General features: G+C 34.9%; 1 protein-coding gene and 1 pseudogene across 1 annotated transcript; one reads left to right on the top strand and one right to left on the bottom strand.

Annotated features, from left to right (window-relative positions):
- The first annotated feature begins 2,892 nt into the window (after positions 1 to 2,892).
- On the top strand, positions 2,893 to 5,205 carry LOC131808946 (olfactory receptor 4P4-like; annotated as a pseudogene).
- Positions 5,206 to 11,450: 6,245 nt separating this feature from the next.
- LOC131808904 (olfactory receptor 4P4-like) lies at positions 11,451 to 12,401 on the bottom strand. The gene has a single exon (XM_059135212.1). The coding sequence runs from the start codon at positions 12,399 to 12,401 to the stop codon at positions 11,451 to 11,453; it is 951 nt and encodes a 316-aa protein (XP_058991195.1).
- Positions 12,402 to 20,825: the final 8,424 nt, after the last annotated feature.

Here is a 20,825-nt window from a genome sequence, read left to right as displayed (position 1 = left end):
TGGAAGAGCACATGGCAGTCACACTATAGCCTTTTCACCTTTAGGGGAAAAGAGACTTTTTTTTTTTTTTCAGATAGGCAAATGTAGAAAGTTTATACCCAAGATCATCAAGCACATTACTGTTGATGGTGGATTTGCAACACTTGGACCATGATCTGTCTAGAAATGCCTTTGGGAATATAATTACAGAAAGATTTCACAGACCTATTAATTCCTATCATTACCAATTAAGTTTATTCTGTTCCTCTGAGTCAAATTGTGTTCAATGATAGGCATAAAATAAATGGATCTTTCCTAGGAACTCAAAACTGTGTAAGCATTTGTAGGAATATAAAATCGCTTTTCTTACTTTTTCTTCTGAACTATTATTAAGCAGTTTAATTCACTTTCAAATTCCTAGGCTACTTCCCTGAGGGATGAAGATCGACTTTTTGCATCACTAAGACTTAGTGAATATTGGAAGGCCACTAACCCTATAACCTGAAGAAGGTTTAGGACGTGTTGAGATTGTCAACATATTTGCAGAGAATTCATCTGGATGTGTTTGAATTCCGGGACTGTAACTCTCTGCATTTGACTCCAGATTTTGGTACTAGACACAAACTGGCAGAGTGAGTATGTGCAGAGAGAATGCTTCCTGATGCAGCCCCAAACTAACCAGAAAGCCACTCAGACCTTATGGTTAGTGAATTACCCTTGTCACCTTGGTTTGGGAAGGGTCCCACCACACATGTGCTAGGCTGCTTGTGTGTTCTTTATATGTATTCTATGTAATTGCATTCTAAAGCTTATAACTTCTTTTGCAGCATATGACAATTTAATTACTACAGAAGTGTTTTACCATACTTTAGACTTAATGGCACATTATTTATAAACACAATTCCCTTTTGGGGAAATATAGTAGAGGTAGATAAACCATATTTAAGTTGGCACTGAATTTCACTGTGACCGCAGATCTTAAATACAGATAGTCTTCCGTATAATTATTTTGAAACAGGGTAGTTTAAGCTTGAATATGTACAAAAATGAAGACTTTCTTCTATTTCAGAACATCTGCCATCCTAAAATAGACTAGTTTCACCTGAGGATCCTGCATTCTGTTACACTAAGTGTTTTTTACTTTCTGATGCATGATGATTTTGTTACACTGAAGTTTGAAATTGTGATAGAAAATTCTATTTACATGTAAGAGCTTCTAGGTCATGGGCTCTTATTTTTTGGGATATTTTTGATCACTGCTTCAATCTTGTTACTAGATATTGGTCTATTCAGGTTATCAGTTTCTCCCTATTTCAGTTTTGGAAGTTTATAGTTTTCCAGGAATGCATTCATTTCTTCTAGGTTGCTTAACTTATTGGCATATAACTATAGATAATAATTTCTGATGATTGTTTCTATTTCCTTCGTGTTAGTCATAATCTCTCCCTTTTCATTCATAATTTTATTAATTTGGGTCCTCTCTCTTTTGTTTAGCCAGTGGTTTATCGATCTTGATTCTTTCAAAAAAACCAGCTTCGTTTCATTGATGTGTTCTACTATATGTCTAGTTTCTATCTCATTGACCTCTGATCTAATCTTGATTATTTCCCTTCCTGTTTGTGGGGTTGGCTTAATTCATTGTTGATTTTCCAGTTGCTTAAGGTGAGAAGAGAGCTGGTGTATTCTAGATTTTTCCATTTTTTTGAATGAGGCTTGGATGGCTATGTATTTCCTCCTAAGAACACCTTTGTCATATTCCATAGGTTTTGGACCGAAGTGTGTTCATTGTCATTGGTTTTCATAATTGTTTAAGTTCTTCTTTGATTTCCTGGTGGATCCAAACATTCTTTTTTTAAAAATTTTTTAAAAATTTCTTTTCAGTGTACCAGCACTCATTGCTTATGCACCACACCCACTGCTCCATGCAGTACGTGCTCTCCATAATACCCACCACCGGGTTCAACCAACTTTCAACCCCTGCCCCTTCAATACCCTTGGATTGTTTTTCCATAGTCTCTCATGGTTCATCTCCCCCTCCAATTTCCCTCAACTCCCTTCTTCTCTCCATCTCCCCATGTCCTCTGTGTTATTGATTATGCTCCACAAACATTCTTTAGCAGGATAGTCTTTAGCTTCCAAGTGTTTGAATTATATATAAAGATAATTATATATAAAGATATATTATATATAATATATATAATTATATATAAAGCTTTTACTCTTTTATGAACAGCATAATCCAAAAGATGCACATAATTCTATTTAGTAATGCCAAAAACAAGTAATCATTTGAGTGCCTTTTGAGAGAAAAAAATATTAGACTAGTGATCAGTGTTAAAAAACATGCTAAGATAACCAATTATTGACGACATTAAAAGAGTTTCAGTAACAGATTTTAAATTGGAATTTCCCATGATCACATTTGCTAAATCCCTGTTATAAAGTTCTTTCTTATTTCCTTTATTCCCCCATTGATTGTGGGTGTGTGCATGCATGACAGTCTGTGGTCCTAAAGGAATAACTCAGAAAGGAAAGACTATAAAAGAAAAATGACTGCTTTGAACCACACACATCTCTGGCTATTTCCTATTACCTCATGTATTCCTCTTAAAAATTCTGAATTTTGTAACGATCTCTTCATTGCAAAAGGAGTAAAATGAAGTTTAGAGAGATGAAGGAATTCACTCAAGGACGTCACTGGTTTGTTTCCTTAAGATGCCTCAATATTTCTCCCTCTTTCTGTGTTGTGCTCTTCTAACCACTGGGTCAGTGGTTGCCTGATGTTTTTTATGTGTCAACTGCGACTTCAGTTTCTACCTAAGAGGAGCCCATACTATCTTGCCCATCAAAATGTTATTTCTATGACAGGAATTCTCCTCTTTTTCCAGTTTACATCTGCTCTCTGCAGCGATCATGTGTAATGACCCCTCAGGTTACAGGGTGAGATGGATAAGTAGCACTATTGTGGATTCAATGTCAATGATGGTCTAGAAACAAGGAAGAATCTTGATTTAATCTATTTACATGTTGGTAAAACTGAAGGAAAAATATTTAAAATGTTTTAGGATGAGAAAATTCCAGACAACATTAATGTTAAATAGTCCATATATCTTTATTTCCATAAATATTCAGGAAGACAGAATGGGTGTCCATCCATCATCTTATCTTGCATGTACTTTTCTACTCAGAGGAGGGCTCAGAATAAACTTTTCATGTTTTCTTCATGACACTCATCATCATCCCTCTCAGCTCTCTCCCATAAAATTCATTCAAAATTGAGGGGGAAATCAGGATTTCTGTGTCCCATAATTCACAGTGTATAATACCTCATCTTGAAAAAAAAATCCTTAGATCTCTTGATCTGAGTTTCCTCTTTTTAAAATCAAAGCTTTGGATTAGTCAAGTGAATTCTGCTTTTAAATTGTTTGTAGTTTTCTTGCATAAGAATTCTTTTAAACCAAATTGTTTTGGGTCAATAACTGTATCTGAAAATTAACGTTATTTCTACCTTATTAACAAAGCGTCAGCATCACTTGCAATGAGTAGGAATAGGTCAATGAACTCAACCTCTCTAAAGCTTTTCAATAGTCTTTACCTAAGATTAACTGCTGAATACTCTGTAGCTCATCATTATTTTCCATATACTTTTAGACCATTCTTCACTTTTTTATATAACATGAAGTCATGGGTTTAGCATGATCCATTCACAATCTTTGGTCACATAGCAAAAGAAGAGGGTGCTATATACAAATTAGCATTTAGCTTTTCAAGCTTATACATTTCCATTTCCCAAGGATACTGCCAGATAATCCACAGAATTTGATCAGAAAATGTTGAAAATAGGAATGCTGACCTCATGTATTAGCCACAAGACTTAAGATATAGGCAGCAAAAAATTTTTTGACTTGGGACAATTTTTTAAAATCCTGTTTTTTTTATCTAAATAATATAATTCATAATAATGAATGGTTTTTAATTTCCAAAACATCATTTAAATATTTAGAAATCATTATCAGTAAATGAGGAACCAACAAGCATATTTCCCATTATTCCCATTATGAAATTATTCCTCAATACTTCTATAGAATTAAAACAATAAAATAAAACAGCTTGATGAAAGAAATCCAGAATGATGATATTAATGTGATATTCATGACAATTTACTTTTCGTGAATTTTATATCATTGTGTTCATACTGTTAAGTTTTTACCAGATTTCTGTTTATTTTCTTTAGATACATAACTCATTTGTGCGTAACATAGAGCAAACTCAAGTGTATAGAGAAGCAGAGAAATATATCAGAATTCATACTTTTAGGACTTTCGTATGACCAGAACATGCAAATATTTTGCTGTGTGATCTTATTCTGTTATGTTGCCCTGTTGGCAGGAAACCTTCTGATCCTTGTCTCCACTCGATGCAACCCTCTTTTTCACCAACCCATGTACTACTTCCTCAGCCACTTATCCTCTATGGACATCTGCTACACCTCTACCGTCACACCCAAATTCATTGGTGACTTACTAAGGGGAACAAAAACCATCTCTTATGGTAGTTGCATGTTCCAGGTTTTTGCTGTGCACTTCTTTGGGAGTATTGAGGTCTTTATCCTCACAGTCATGGCCTTTGATCGCTATGTTGCGATCTGCAAACCTCTCCACTATGTGATTATCATGGACAGGACAAGGTGCCATCTCCTAGTCTTGGCTGCGTGGGCTGGTGGGGCTCTCCATTCTTTTCCTCAATTATTGATGGCATTCCAGTTGCCCTTTTGTGGTCCTAATGAAATCGATCACTACTTTTGTGATATCTTCCCTCTGCTGAAAGTTGCCTGCATTGATACCTACATCACTGGGGTCCTTGTGGTTGCCAATTCAGGTATGGTCACCTTAGTTACCTTTGTTGTCTTGTTTGTTTTCTTATGTCATTATTTTATTTAGTCTAAGACATCATTCAGCTGAGGGAAGACGCAAAGCCCTCACTACCTGTGGGTCTCATATCACTGTGGTCAGCTTATTTTTTGGGCCTTCAATCTTTGTCTACCTTCGGCCTCCAACCACTTTCCCTGAGGACAAAATATTTGCTCTGTTTTATACCATCGTTGCTCTGATGTTCAATCCCTTAATCTATATGCTGGTAAATACAGAGATGAAGAGTGCCATGAGAAAAGTTTGGTGTCAAACATTATTTTCAAATATTAAGAATAGTGAAGAAATGTATAACTAAACACATTTATATAAAAACGGACTTCATGTGAGTAAGAGAGGTAAGAAATATTTCAAGGTCTTTATATTCCATCACTGTTATGAATGGAATGCATGGAAGAAAATGGTACTAGAAAGAAACTTAGCGCAATAGCTAAATGAATCCTAACTCCCCCATACCAGAATTAACTGAAAACTTAATTTTATGGAGTATTCAGTGGTATGGATAGGTCATTTGCAGGAAGCAAACAAACAAACCAATAAACCAAATCTCTCTGGTCCATAGCAGACAAGGCAACACTATCTGATCAGTGAATTATCAAGGCAAAAAAAAATTAATGATAATTCTATTAAACATCCTGTACTTATATGCAAGTCCACATAGTGATACACATTCTGCACTAGTGATGAAGTTTAAATCTCAAATTAAATCTTGACTTTATTTTTCTTACTTATTTTTTATCATCATGTTCCGTTAGCCAACATACAGGGCAATAATTAGTTTTTCATTAGTGTTCAACAATTCCTCACTTGCATATAACACCAATCATCATGAGCATCTTTATGATAAAACTTTCACTTGTAGTTCCAGTAGTGGCATTCAGAAATCAGCTGTGCAATAAAAAATCTGTATAGAACCAACTTAATTTTTTCTTTCTTTTTTTTTTTTCTTCCAAACCTCTCTTAAAGTGGGTCCTGGTGATTAATTCTCCTGAATTCATATTAGAAGTAGAGAGACTAAGAGTCAAGAGAGACTAAGAACCAAGAATTGAGGATGCTAAAATCATAATTGCTTGTTTTTGCACCTATTTAACAGAATATGAAACATTTTCCACAAATCTTAAGGGACTTAAAAATAAAATTGATAAAGTAATAATTGATAAGTACGTGGGAACAAAAGCCCAGCAAAAGACAGATTAAGACATGGTCTAACACTAAAAGCAAGCCATATGTCATTTTCCAAGCATATTTTGATTGCATATGGATGTTTATAGCTGTTTTATTTATAACTGTCAAATGTCAGAAACAACCAAGAGTTCTCTCCATTGGTGAACAGACAAATAAATTGTGATTTTCTGGTCAATCAGTGTTATTCAGAGCTAAAACCAAATGAACTATCAAGCATGACATGATACATAGGAAACTTCAATGTGTATGACTAAGTGTAAGAAGCCAATCTGAAAAGGCTACCTATTATGTGATTGCAACAATATGAATCCTGGAAAAGGCAAAACAATGGAGACATGGTCAATATCAGTGTTTGCCAAAGACCAGTGTGGAGGGTAGAATGAACAGACAGAGTTCAGAGGATTTTTAGAGCAGGAAGCACATCTGTATGTTAGTACAGATACATGTCCTTATGCATATCAAAACCCATAAAATGTACTACATCAAGTGTGAACCTAATGAAAAGAATATTTGGGGAGATAATTACATGTTAGTGTAGTTTCCTTTGATGGAAATGGATGTATCACTCTGGTGGGAGAGGCTGTCTGTGTGTGGGGACAGGGGTATTATGAGAAATCTTTGTACTGTCTGCTCAGTTTTGCTGTGAACCTAAAGCTTCTTAAAAAAATAAAGTTTTTTTTTTTTTTTTTTTTGCTTTTCAGTAATCCTGTTTTGGCTTTCTTTCTTTTTTTTTTTTTTTTTTTTAAATTTTTTATTTTTTATAAACATATATTTTTTATAAAAAAAATAAAGTTTATTGATTAAAACTATATACTATGTCATGGGCAGATATATCAAAGCTTGTAAGTGGAAGGAAAGAGACATCTGAAAAAGATTTTCCAAAGGGGGAAAAAATGTGGGAAGGCCTTTTTTGCATGCTTGATAGGATTCAAAGAATGGTTGCTTAAGAAACACAGCAAATGTCCTTATAGAGATGTTAGATAGCAAGATTTTATTTAAAGGAAGATGGTAAAAGCATTGAAAGTATTTTAGAATACGTAAGTAAAATGCAAGAGCTGCAGTCAGTCTGGGGGCACTGTACAAACAAGTATAAAGAGCAGAAAAATATAATGAGGACAGTGAAACTCACCAGAGCTGTTAGAGCAGAGAGGGAGTGGGCAGATTGTCTCAGCAGTTATACACAAAGAAGCAAAACTGTTGTGAGAGTAAACCTTTTCTCCCAGGCGTGTTCTACCTGTTTCATAACCTAGCTGGATCAAAGAAAGCTATCTCTGAAAATGAAGTAGAAGTTCAGATATTTACACAACAAATTCATTTTAAAGGGCTCTTTAATTAGTGGATATCATTTGTTTTCATTATCATGCTGTCTTAATATTCTAAATTTCTCTTTCAAAACACTATTAATGATCAAAATTATTTGCACATAATATTGACCCAGGTTAATGACATTTTTGCCACAAATCTAGACATACATTCCAAGTTAGTGAGACTTTAGCATTCTATAAAATCAACAGCTTTCACAGAAATGACTTCAGACTTCTTACTGTGGCTTTCATGTTTAATAAGTTGAGAACATCGTCTTTTTGAATTGAGATATAAATGATGTATGATATATTAGTTTCTTTAACATAATGTATTGAGAATAGTCACTGCAGTAAGTGTAGCTAATATCCATCACTGCACATAATTGAAAATTATCTTCTTGTGACAAGAACTTTTTGGATACCAGATGTTCTCATTTTTGTTGCACAAAATCCTGCCTGAAGATTTGAAGACGTAGATTATAGAATTACCCCATGTCAGAATCTAGGACTAATAGGAAAACACATGCGTATTTGTTATTATTTAAGACTTAAGCTATTTCTAAAATATCTCCACTTCTGTGTTTATTGGTATGACAACTTTGACAAGGGTTTCATGTTATAAGAATGGAAATATAAGGGGCACCTGGGTGGCTAAGTGGGTTAGGCCTCTGCCTTAAGCCATGTCATGATCCCAGGGTCCTGAAATTGAGCCCCTGGCTGGTGCCTGCATCCACCTCTCTCACAGGAGGGTGTTGGACGCGACTCAGACTCTAGTGGCATGGTGTGCACGGAGAGTGCAAAAGGCTGTAGTTGTGCAAGCTGGCAAAGCTCCCTCACCCTCACAGCAGCAGCCACCCAGACACTCTCAGGGGCACTGGCCGCTCAGGGACTAAGATGTAGATTCTTCGCCTCACTCTCTCTGGCTCAGCACCAGCGGTGGCTGTCCTGGGTCAGGGGACTTAAGTCCCTGTCCATAACCGCCCCGATTCCCACAATTTCCCCCCACAATTCGTTGCTCTTTTTGAGTGCTTTCAACCAGACTCCAAGTTAATGTTGGTCCCCAAACAAAGGGCACTTTCGTTTTGGGATATTACTATCCAATGGGTCACTTCTGGTGGCTCCCTCTCCCTTTTTTTATCTTCTGATATCAGTACGGTGCTCCCACTCTGCTTTTCCTGCCCACTGGAATCTTCTGCCCCTGTAGAGATGCAGAAGTGTATAATTCTAATCTCAGGTTGATTTCATGGGTGATCTGAGTTCTTTGGTAGGTAATCAGCTCACTTTAGCGTACAGGTTGAAACAGTGCCTCCTCCTACTTCCCCGCCATCTTTTTTCCTTTTGTGATGATATATTTTTTTTTTTTTTTTTTTTTTTATTTTTTTTTTATTTTTTATAAACATATATTTTTTATATACATATATTTTTATCCCCAGGTCTGTGAATCACCAGGTTTACACACTTCACAGCACTCACCAAATGATATATTTTTAAATTAGGAATAAATCCCAGTAGAAATGGTTAGGATTTCTTAAACTACACATTTGCAACCTTAAATATTTCTGAAATATTCTATGCTCACATACAGAGCAAAACATCCTATGAAATACTTCTATGTATTTAACTGACAGATATTTTTGAAGATAGAAGACATTGTGGGGCACCACATAGCTTGATTGGGAGTGTATGCCTTAGGCTCAGGTCATTGTCTTCGGGTCCTGGGATCAAGCCCCAAGTCAGGCACCATGCTCAGCAGGCAGCCTGCTTCCCTTTCTCCCTTTAACTTTCCTCCTGCTTGTGTTCTCTTTCCATCTCTCTCAAATGAATAAAAAACAAACAAACAAACAAACAAACAAAAACTTCACAAAACAGAGGGTTGCTGGGGGGAGGGGGTTTGGGAGAAGGGGGTGGGATTATGGACATTGGGGAGGGTATGTGATTTGGTGAGTGCTGTGAAGTGTGTAAACCTGGTGATTCACAGACCTGTACCCCTGGGGATAAAAATATATGTTTATAAAAAATAAAAAATTAAAAAAAATAAAAATTAAAAAATTAAAAAAAATATATACAGTAGGCTGGAAAATGAAGCCTAGAAAGAACATCTGGCAAGTAGATAAATAATCTTAGTTCAGAACATTTTTTGTGGGCTTATTATATCATATGTTTATAACTTTTCTCTCAAAATATTGTGGATCATGAGACAAAATAAATGATAAAAGGTTTTTGGTTTTGTTGCATAACATTCTTTGCAGTGCTTATTCCTTATCCTTGAGACCCTCAAGATCCCCCCCCACACACACAGATTCAATCACACACACACACAAAGGTATACATATACATGTTAGATCTTTACACTTAAAAATAATCCAAATACTTTTTGGAAATATAGTTACATTTAACCAGAGCAAACAGAACTATGAATAAATAACCAGTCAGAGGAAATTCTGTGAAATGGACATAATCTTTCCCCTAGTATTTCAGAGGTTTTCATGGCTTTAAAAAAAAAGAAAAGAAAAGAAAAGAAAGAGAAAAAAAAATATTAGTTATATATATATATAAAGTTCTCAGAGGTGAAATATCCAAAGAGGATTCTGGTATCCCCAGACAGACACTACTGCCTCTATGTGTGTTCTTGGATTTTGCCTTTGCACTGGGGCAGGAATACCAAAATCAATCAAACTCTGGAAGCAATCCAATCATTCTGCTGAGAAAACACAAGTGTTTGGGCAGAGAGAAATGTCCAGGCAAATGGGAACCAAAACATGAAGCTGAGATTGGATTAAATTTTTTCAGATTCTTCTAGGAATTATTTTTCATGCATCTCCTCTTCATGTTACTTACTAAGATGATTTGCCATTTCTTTATTTCTTTTTCTTTTTCCTTTTTTTAAAATTTACTTATTTGACAGATAGAGATCACAAGTGGGGGGGGGGGCGTGGAAGCAGGATCCCCACTGAGTCAAGAGACTGATGTGGGGCTTGATCCCAAGACCCTGAGATCATGACCTGAGCCAAAGGCAGAGGCTTAACCTACTTAGCCACCCAGGCGCCCGGATGATCTGCCGTTTCCATTCATTTCCGCGATTTGTGTGTCACAGGGTGTTTTGATTGAAGTTTGAGCTCTTATTTGTCTTTAGTTTATGTTTTACTTGTGTACATAAGAAAGACTCTGGATCTGATAAATAGTGACTTGCCTACTAATTTCTGGCATTTCATGATTCAGTTCCTTTATGGATTTTTTAAAAATGGATCAATATGTAGAAGAGCAGTGAGTATATTTTAAATACTTTGAGTAACTGACTTTATCTTCACTAATTTATTTTTATTTACAATATGAAGACAGAGATAAAGTCAGAGAATCACTTTAAATCAGATTTGATTATGCGAACTTATTGATCTGTGATTAATTTCTAAATACAAGTTGAGTTCATTTAGGTGAAGATGCTATCATGAACAAAACTTGGTCTTAAAATTGTGTGGTTTTTTTTTTTTTTAAGATTTTATTTATTTGACAGAGATCACAAGTAGGCAGAGAGGCAGGCAGAGAGAGAGAGATGGGGAAGCAGGCTCCCTGCTGAGCAGAGAGCCCAATGTGGGGCTCAATCCCAGAACCCTGGGATCATGACCTGAACTGAACGCAGAGGCTTTAACTCATTGAGCCACCCAGGTGCCTCCAAAATCATGGACTTTAACAACTCCTTTGCTATACAGAATGTTTTCTCATGTGGTCTAGCCACCAAACCTGAATTTTCTAATACAAAATTATTAAAATTTTCTTTTTCCATCACAGTTCACAACTTATATAACATTGTCTTAACTGTACATATAACTGATTTTGTGCCTGTACACTTGTTCTTACTGTCTCAAAGCCTAAAAAATTAACTATGTTTTAATCTTATTTTTGTATGATTAAATTAATATTTCTGTCTAGTTAGTATTAAGTTATTATTAATAATAGTTATTATTAAACTCTTAAGTCCTAAGTTCCGTCACTCATAAACATGATACCAGTTGAACAAGTAAACTTTGTGATGGTTTCCTCTCTCTCCTGTGCACGTCTAGCTGGCCCTTTGTTTAGTTAAAAAGATGTTGAGCCCTGATGTTTGACACCACGTTTTTCTCATGGCCTGTTTCATCTCTGTATTTCTCAGCGTATAGATTAAAGGATTGAACATAGGAGCAATGATGGTGTAAAACAGAGCAAATATTTTATCTTCAGAGAAAGTGGTTGGAGGTCGAAGGTAGGCAAAGATTGAAGGCCCAAAAAATAAAGCTATCACAGTGATATGAGACCCACAGGTAGAGAGGGCTTTGCATCTTCCTTCAGCTGAGTGATGCCTTAAACTGAATAATATAATAATATAAGAAAAAAACAAAATCGCAAATGTCACGAAGGTAACCAGTCCTGAATTGACAACCATAAGGACACCAGTGATGTAGGTATCGGTACAGGCCACCTTTAGCAAAGGAAAAATATCACAAAAGTAGTGATCAATCTCATTAGGACCACAGAAGGGCAACCTAATTACCATAAGAAATTGAGGAAAGGAGTGGACAGCCCCACCAGCCCACGAAGCCAAGACTAGGAGATGGCACCTTGTCCTGTTCATGATAAGCAGGTAGTGGAGAGGTTTGCAGATGGCAGTGTAGCGATCAAAGGCCATGACTGTAAGGATTAAAACTTCAATCATTCCAAAGAAGTGCATTATAAAGACCTGTAACATGCAACTACCATAGGAGATGGTTTTTCTTTCCATTAGCAGGTCAGCAATAAATTTAGGTGCAATGGTAGAGGTGTAGCAGATGTCCATAGAGGATAAGTGGCTGAGGAAGTAGTACATGGGTTGGTGCAAAAGAGGACTGCATTGAATGGAGACAAGGATCAGAAGGTTTCCTGCCAACAGGACAACATAACAGAATAAGAAGAGCACAAAGCAAAATATTTGCATGTTCTGGTCATATGAAAGTCCCAAGAGAATGAATTCTGAGACATTCCTCTGGCTCTCCATGTATTTCAGACTGGCATAGATTGTAAACAGATGGGTTAAATATCTGAAAAGAAAAATAGGAATCTGCATACAAAATTAGCAGCATGGCAACAATACTATCAAATTTACCCAGAGGAAATTGATATCATCGAGTACATATTATTTATTCCTGATACCTAGATTTATGCTTCTTTTTTTATTTTTCTAATTTTAGAAATCTTTTGGAAAATTCCATTACAGGAAAAATGATGTAATTTTCAACAGTACCGTCCATGATGATGGAATAATCAAATATTAGGTTTATGTTAAAGCAATAATTTTATTATTATTAGTTGTATTAATTAGATAACTAAAGGACTATAATTTACATAGTTAAAAATTTGCACATTTTAAAATGTACATGTTTATGCATAGGTGAAACTCTTTTTCTTTCAGGATGTTCTGGACAAATTCTCTTTTATTTGGGAAAATATCCTCAGGAATGAAAATTTATTAAAATTATATCAGTTTGTGAAGTGCCAGGGTGCCTCAGTTGGTTAAGTGTCCAACTCTTAATGTTGGCTCAGGTCATGATCTCAGGGTCATGAGATAGAGCTTTGTATTAGACAGACACAAGCTTTGTGCTGGGTGTGGAGCTGCTTAAGATTTTCTCCATCTTCCTCTGCCTCTGCCCGCACATCTCTCTATCTCCATCTCTCCTTCTCTAAATGAATAAATAAATAAATAAATAAATAAATAAATAAATAAATAAATTATCTTCCTTGCCTTTGGACAGACACTATCAATAGCATATTTTAAACTAAAATACCGGGGCACTTGGGTGGCTCAGTGGGTTAAGCCTCTGCCTTCGGCTCAGGTCATGATCTCAGGGTAATGGGATCGAGTCCTGCATTGGGCTCTCTGCTTGGCGGGGAGATTGCTTCCTCCTGTCTCTCTCTGCCTGCCTCTCTGTATACTTGTGATCTCACTCTGTCAAATAAATAAAGAAAATCTTAAAAAAATAAAAATAAGAAAAAATACTAAAATACTATCAGGCACATTAAAAGCGATTCAATTTGTAAAAAAATAAAGAACCAGTTTTTTCATTTCTCCTATTTACATTTTACAAGCTAAATAAAATTTGTTTTAAATTAATCTAAATTTGTGATTGCAAGTGAAAAATGAAATATGTAAAGAATTATATTTACACTGTTTATATTTCATAACTTTTCCTAGGAACTTCAGTATTTTATGCGTGATCTAGGGAATAAAATTAAACAAAGAATATGATAAAGAATGTAGCTCAAAGAGAGTTGTTTCAACGCTCAGCAACTAGATTTTACATCAGTGAATGGATCAAAGATTCACAAATTTGCATCTTTCGCAGAATCTTGAGACTTTATTTATATACAGAGAAAGAGCGTTGGATAGACAGAATATACTCTGGGAGCTCTTTTAACCAACACTGAGGAAATAAATGTCACTCAGTGAGATGCAGACACTACAGCACAGCTTTTCTCTTTATCTAACCTGATGTAACTACCATTTCTGGCCACCCTGGGTGAATATTTTAAAACACAGAATGCTACTATAGCAAAGGTATTTAGAAGTCATCAAATCCACCAAAAACTCAAAACCTATGATTCTAAGATCATTTTAGGTAACTGATGTAGCATTTTTGAATAATGTATACTATAAGAAACTCATTTAATTTATCATTCAACTTTAATTTCATTAAGAAGAAAAAGAGTCTATCTATTTCTACTATGACTTTGATACCTCTGTCAGGCTTCCTAACCTCTCTCTTGTTTTTAATAAAACAAACTCAATTATCAGTTCACTGTGTTCAATAGAGAATGGTACTTAAGTAGATGTTAATAATTTTATGATTCTTGGATCAATTTTCTCCTTACCTTATTACAGCCAGTGCTGATTCCTAATTTAGGAGATGGTATACTGTTTACAGAGAGATGTGTTTGCCTAAAACAAATTGACTCAAAATTAATTGGTAGATAAACAACTTAAGTGGACGTCACTTAAATATCCAAACCCCGGGTTTCCAATAAAAGAGATGCAGATCAAGATAATCTAGGTAATTTAGCATCAATATGTAATAATCATGTGGAGGACAGATATCTTCATTCCCACTCAGTCCAGAGAGCTTCAGTAGATGCTTGTGAGCAGTGCAAGATGATGGGGTGTCCTGCAGACCAGCAGTGAGAAGATACATTTTGAATTCTCATCCCAATTATGGGTTAAATATCTGAAAAGAAAAATAGGAATCTGCATAAAAAAATTAGCAGCATGGTAACAATACCATAAAATTTACCAAAAGCAAATTGATATCATCGAGTACATATTATATATTCCTGAGCCCTAGATTTATGTTTCTTTTTTATTTCTCCTATTTTACAAATCTATTGTAAATAATTCTATAACAGGAAAAATGATGTAAATTTCAGCATTACTGTTTATGATGTTGGAATAATCAAATGTTAGGTTGAAATAATTTTATTATTATTAGTTTTATTAGATAAGAAAATAACTAATTTACATAGTTAAAAAATTTGCACATTTTAAAATGTACATGTTTATGCATAGGTGAAACGTTTTCTTTCAGGATGATCTGGACAAATTCTGTTTTATTTCGGAGTGTATCATGAGGAATGAAAATTTATTAAAAATATATCAGTTTGTGGGGTGCCAGGATTCCTCAGTTGGTTAAATGTCCAACTCTTGATGTTGGCTCAGGTCATGATCTCAGGGTCATGAGATAGAGCCCTGTATTAGGCAGATACAAGCTTTGTGCTGGGTGTGGAGCTGCTTAAGATTCTCTCCCTCTCCCTCTGCCTCTGCTCCCACCTCTATCTCTCTCCCTCTCTTAAAAAAAAAAAAAAAATTTTTAAAAATAAAGGATTATCTTCCTTGCCCTGTGGACAAACTATCAATTGCACATTTTAAACCAAAATATTATCAGGCACTTTAAAAGCTGTCACTGGATTCAATTTGTAAAATTGTTAAAATTATTTATTAAAAATAAATTTTTCCATTTCTCCTATGTACATTTTACAAGCTAAACAAAAATTGTTTTAAATTAATCTAAATTTGTGATGGCAAGTGAAAAATGAAAGATAGAAATCTCCCAAGTACAGTTACACTGTTTATATTTCATGACTTTTCCTTAGAACTTCAGTATTTTATACATGACCTAGTGAATAAAATTCAACAAAAGAAGATGATACAGAATGTAGTTCCAAGAGAGATTTGTTCCAATACTCAGCAACTAGATGCTACATCAATGAAAGGATCAAAGATTCACAAATTTGCACTTTCACAGAATCTTGAGACTTTATTTATATATAGAGACAGAGGTTAGGATAGATAGAATATAATCTGGGAGCTGTTTTAGCCAACACTTAAGAATTAAATGTCACTCAGTGAGATGCAGACACTACAGCACAGCTTCCACCTTTATGTAACCTGATGTAACTACCATTTCTGGCCACCCTGTGTGTATATTTTAAAAACACAGAATGCTACTACAGCAAAGGTATTTAGATGTTATCAAATCCACCAAAAACTCAAAACCTATGACTTTAAGATCATTTTAGAGGTAACTAGTGTAACATTTTTGAACAGGTATATTATAAGAAACTCATTCTGTTTTAATTTATCATTCAACTCTAATTTCATGAAGAACAAAAGTCCATCTGTTTCTAGTATGACTTTCATACTGCTATCAGGCTTCCTGGCCTCTTTCTTGTTTTTAACAAAGCAAACATAATTATCAGTTCACACTGTTCAAGAGTGAATGGTAATTAAATAGAGGTTAGTACTTTTATGATTCATGATCAATTTTCTCCTTACCTTTTTACAGCCAGTGATGATTCCTAATTTCGGAGATGGCATACTTTTTTGCAGAGAGATGTGTTTGCCTAAAACAAATGGACTCAAAGTTAATTGTTAAACAACTTAAAGTGGACATCACTTATATATCTAAACCCTGGGTTTCCAATAAAAGAGATGCGGATCAAGATAATCTAGGTAATTTAGCATCAATATGTAATATCATGTGGAGGAGAGATATCTTCATTCCCACTCAGTCCAGAGCTTCAGTCCATGTTTGTGGGCAGTACAAGATGATAGGGTGTCCTGCAGACAAGCAGTGAGAAGATGCATTTTGAATTCTCATCACAATTATTAAAAAAAAAAGTGTACAAGATAACAGATTACAGATCACCTAATCTACATTTATTAATATTTTAAGGGATATATTTTGCAGTTAATATAAATATGTGGTCCAGCATTCTTGATTCCAAATAATTTTGAAATAATTTTTCATCGGTTATAGCAATGTGCCTTCCTTTTGGTAAGATTCTGACTCATTTTCTAGATTATCACCAATGTTTCACCCATAGCAGTTCTTAAACTCTCATCCTGATATCTGAGTGGGAAATGCTATAATTACTGCTGTTAGCTTGAGTAAAAGTGAATGTGAGTGCAGTCCATGACAGATTTATTGTGATTGAAACATGTAATATATCCTTGGCCATATTTTCTCAGTTTGTCAAGTAATTGAAATTGTAAGTGATGAAGAGATTTATGCATTTTCTAGTTGGAATCATGGAACAAGAAAGACATAGAAACATGAAGTATAATAACTGAACGGTGAACTGTTTTGCTTCAAGTTGTTTTTTGATAGCAGCAACGATCTAAATATAAAAGGAAAACAATTCACCTAAATACTTCCAGTGGTCAGAGGTTTGATATTAAGTAAAATGTGTCCTTATAGATGCTTTCTTCCCCTTTAATTATGGTTATTTAAAATAGATGTATAAAGTTTAAAATCTGAATAATCTGGCCAATGTTCTATAAGAAGTTAGTTACCCAGTTTAAGCAAAAACAATACCCATTTTTCACTTTAACGTTGTTTAACATCTTCTTTTCCCATACACCAATAACATTTAAAAAGAGCTCAGGAAACAAAGTTAACTGTCTCCCTTTCCAGACCATTTATGAATGTTGAGATTATCGCTAACTGCTTAAAGCTTCATTGTCCACATTTATAGAATCCATAAATTATTACATAATTCAGACTATATTGAAGAGTATCAAAAATAATGTGAAATGCCCCAGTGTTGTACATAGTTCAAAGCCACATATTAGCTTCCTTTTACTTTTTCAAGTTAACAGTCTCTGAGATTGCCATGTACACATCTGTCACCAAGTCAACATGGAAAAAATCTAAACAAAACAAAAAATCAAAATGTCACAATATATATTAATGGGGTTGACCATGATAAATTTCAGTTTGGAGCAATCTGTTAGTAAAAAGAAGTAAAAATTAATCTATAAAATTGTTTGTTGTTGGGGACTTTTTAATACTAATCACTGGCCTATAATTTCCCTGCACTATAAAAATAAAATCAAATTATAATTTTATTTCTTTGGTTGCATTGTATAAATATTCTTCATTATGTATTAATTATGCTATTTAGATAATAAGAATAATTGCTCTTATAGTTAAAGTTTCCACCATAAGTTCAGATTGTCTCCTAATGATATCAGAATATGGCCCATGATAGTTCCATTAATTCAATCAGATAAATCTAGTCCATTTTAGAATGACAAGTTTTTTGAATGTTAGAAAATTACTCATCATTGGGACATGCAATCATAAATTGGGCTATTCCTTCCTAAGAATATAATGGAAAATATAAAAGCACCAAAAAGAGACTCAATAAATTTCACTGAAACTTAAAAAATTTCATTAAGTTCAACTCAATGGTTTTTGTTCTCAAGTGGAATTCTGCTCATGAATAATGCACAATAAGACTATAGTTCATGAAATTATTTTGTGTAATCACATTATCTTATGCTGCTAGAGAAAATATGGTTTAAGGATGGAATTAAGTGGAATAAATTTAAATAGCATATAACCACCCCAAAGCACAGTTGGTGGAGCATTCTCGAATGAAAGTGGCATGGTTAATTCATGGATCATTAGATCTCAGTGGCTGTAAGATTGCCTTTAGGTGAAATCAGAGGAGCTCCCTCCTGAGGTACTCACTCTGCTGATTCTTCTCCAGTATCTAAAGATAAAATAAAATGCAGAGATTTACAAACCAAATATTCAAGCATATTTTAGGTTAATTCTCAAAAATTAATTTGAAAATTTCAACATATCTTAGAACACTTTACATATTTGCAAGGGGAGTAGAACTTAAATATCCATTGAACCATCAGGGATGTAAGAAGTGGGTTTTAAGAAAGAGAGAGACAGAGAGAGAAAGAAAGAAAGAAAAAGAAAAGGAAGAAAGGAAGGAAAAAATTAAGTATTTTGAAATTCTTACGAAAACAGATATACATTTTAATTCCTAGGAGTCACTTATTTTATACCAATGCTGGAGGAAAGTTGACTCAGAAGAGCAGAATATAACATATGACAACACAAGAATTAATAGGTCTTTGAAACTCTAAGAAATTATATTCCCAGAGGCATTTCTGAACAGATCTTCATCAAATGCCTTTGTGTTGCTCTCCATGGTATTGACTCGGGGTGCCTGTGGGCAATTTCTAGATATAACTTTACTTTTCATGTTTGTGTCGGCTTGTGTCAAGCACTTTCTCAGGAGGCTCCATAATGCTCTAGTCAGAAAGAGCAATTCAGAAACTCTGCCTGACTTGCACTCATCTTGCTTTCTGAATTAAAATAATACAGCATGCTTAGCGAAATAAGTCAAGCAGAGAAAGACAACTATCATATGATCTCCCTGATATGAGGAAGTGGTGATGCAACATGGGGGCTTAAGTGGGTAGAATAAGAATCAATGAAACAAGATGGAATTGGGAGGGAGACAAACCATAAGTGACTCTTAATCTCACAAAACAAACTGAGGGTTGCTGGGGGGAGGGGGTTTGGGAGAAGGGGGTGGGATTATGGACATTGGGGAGGGTGTGTGCTTTGGTGAGTGCTGTGAAGTGTGTAAACCTGGTGATTCACAGACCTGTACCCCTGGGGATAAAAATATATGTTTATAAAAACTTAAAAAAAATTAAAGAAATAAATAAAATAATACAGCATGGAATAGCATTAGGGTAGTGCTGGTTTAGAATTACTTCACTGAAAACATACATTTATTTGGGCAATTAAAATGACTGTTTGAGAGATACAGGTTCAGGTAGAAACCTAAATTGTGTTTCCAGGAAATCAAAGAGAAGCAGAGTTATACAGGTGAAAGGCTATGAGTCTAATTCTCATTCAGGCCCTCTATGTAAAACAGAGATTGGAATTAGGGTTAATTGGATTGGTTGGGGTAACATGCAAATGAGCGTTTGGAGCTCCTTTATAAGTGAAGGATGCAATGATTCAGTTGTCATGGCAAGGAGGAAGTTAAGTCCAGGCTGGGGCTTGCAGTTCTCTGAAAGTTTCAGAAATCTTCATGGGTTCTCTAATGGGGCCATGCATAAATGATTTCTCACTTATGAACTCCTGATCCTATTAAAAAAAAAAACTGTCTTAAGAAGGCTTGCTTGCTCCATTTTGGAAATTTTCTTTTATATAAGCCTCAGAAAATTCTGAAATGAGAATATACAAAAAGAAACAAACACATGCAATACAGTTCAATATGCATCATTATCTCAAGTAACCTTTATGGGTAGAGTAGATAGAACAATAGAATAGTGACCCACCATCAAGACTGGAACCTGAGTTATTTATTGCAAGAGACTAACAGTGATGAAATAGATGGCTGAGGAATGGAGGACAGAAGAAAAGGAAAGATAAAAGAATAAATAATCCATTCTTGATACACGTGTTAGGGTAAAAATGTTATATCAGTAAGTGAGACTATAATAGAATTTGAGGAGATATCAGCACTCAGTGCCCAGAAATTCTGTTTACCATTTGTCCTGACCCTATGTAAGTTCATTTGTACAGGTTATTTGGTTCAGCCAGAAAAGTAACACAGTGACGTTCAGGGAACAGATTTTCCATCATACACAAATCGATATATAAAAAATTTCCTTGGGACACCTGGGTGGCTCAGTGGGTTTGGCCTCTGCCTTCGGCTCAGGTCGTGATCTCAGGGTCCTGGGATCGAGCCCCATGTAGGGCTCCCTGTTCAGTGCGGAGCCTGCTTCCCCCTCTCTCTTTGCCTGCCTCTCTGCCTACTTGTGATCTCTCTGCTAACTCAATAAATAAAATATTTTAAAAACTTTCCTTTATACATGTTAAACTTAAGGAGATCAATTTTTTATAGAATCTTATAGATGCAAAATAATAATAATAATGATAAATTTATCAAGACATTATTTTGTGTTTTAAGTTTATTGTATCATTTCATCTCACAATAGTGCATCCTATGAGTTAAGTAATGTTAGTTCTCTGGTTCCAATAAGAATACAGTCGTCTAGAAGTTAAAAAGATTTGCCCATAGAGCTACTAAATGAAAATAAGGAAAAGAA

The sequence above is a fragment of the Mustela lutreola genome, chromosome 1 (assembly GCF_030435805.1).
Source record: "Mustela lutreola isolate mMusLut2 chromosome 1, mMusLut2.pri, whole genome shotgun sequence".
In the NCBI taxonomy this organism is placed as follows: Eukaryota; Metazoa; Chordata; class Mammalia; order Carnivora; family Mustelidae; genus Mustela; species Mustela lutreola.
The sequence above is the reverse complement of the archived record's forward strand: the minus strand, read 5'-3'. Positions and strand labels throughout refer to the sequence as shown.

Coding starts and splice junctions, on each gene's coding strand:
- LOC131808904 (XM_059135212.1), bottom strand. CDS start 12,401: ATGGAGAGCCAGAGGAATGTCTCAGAATTCATTCTCTTGGGACTTTCA.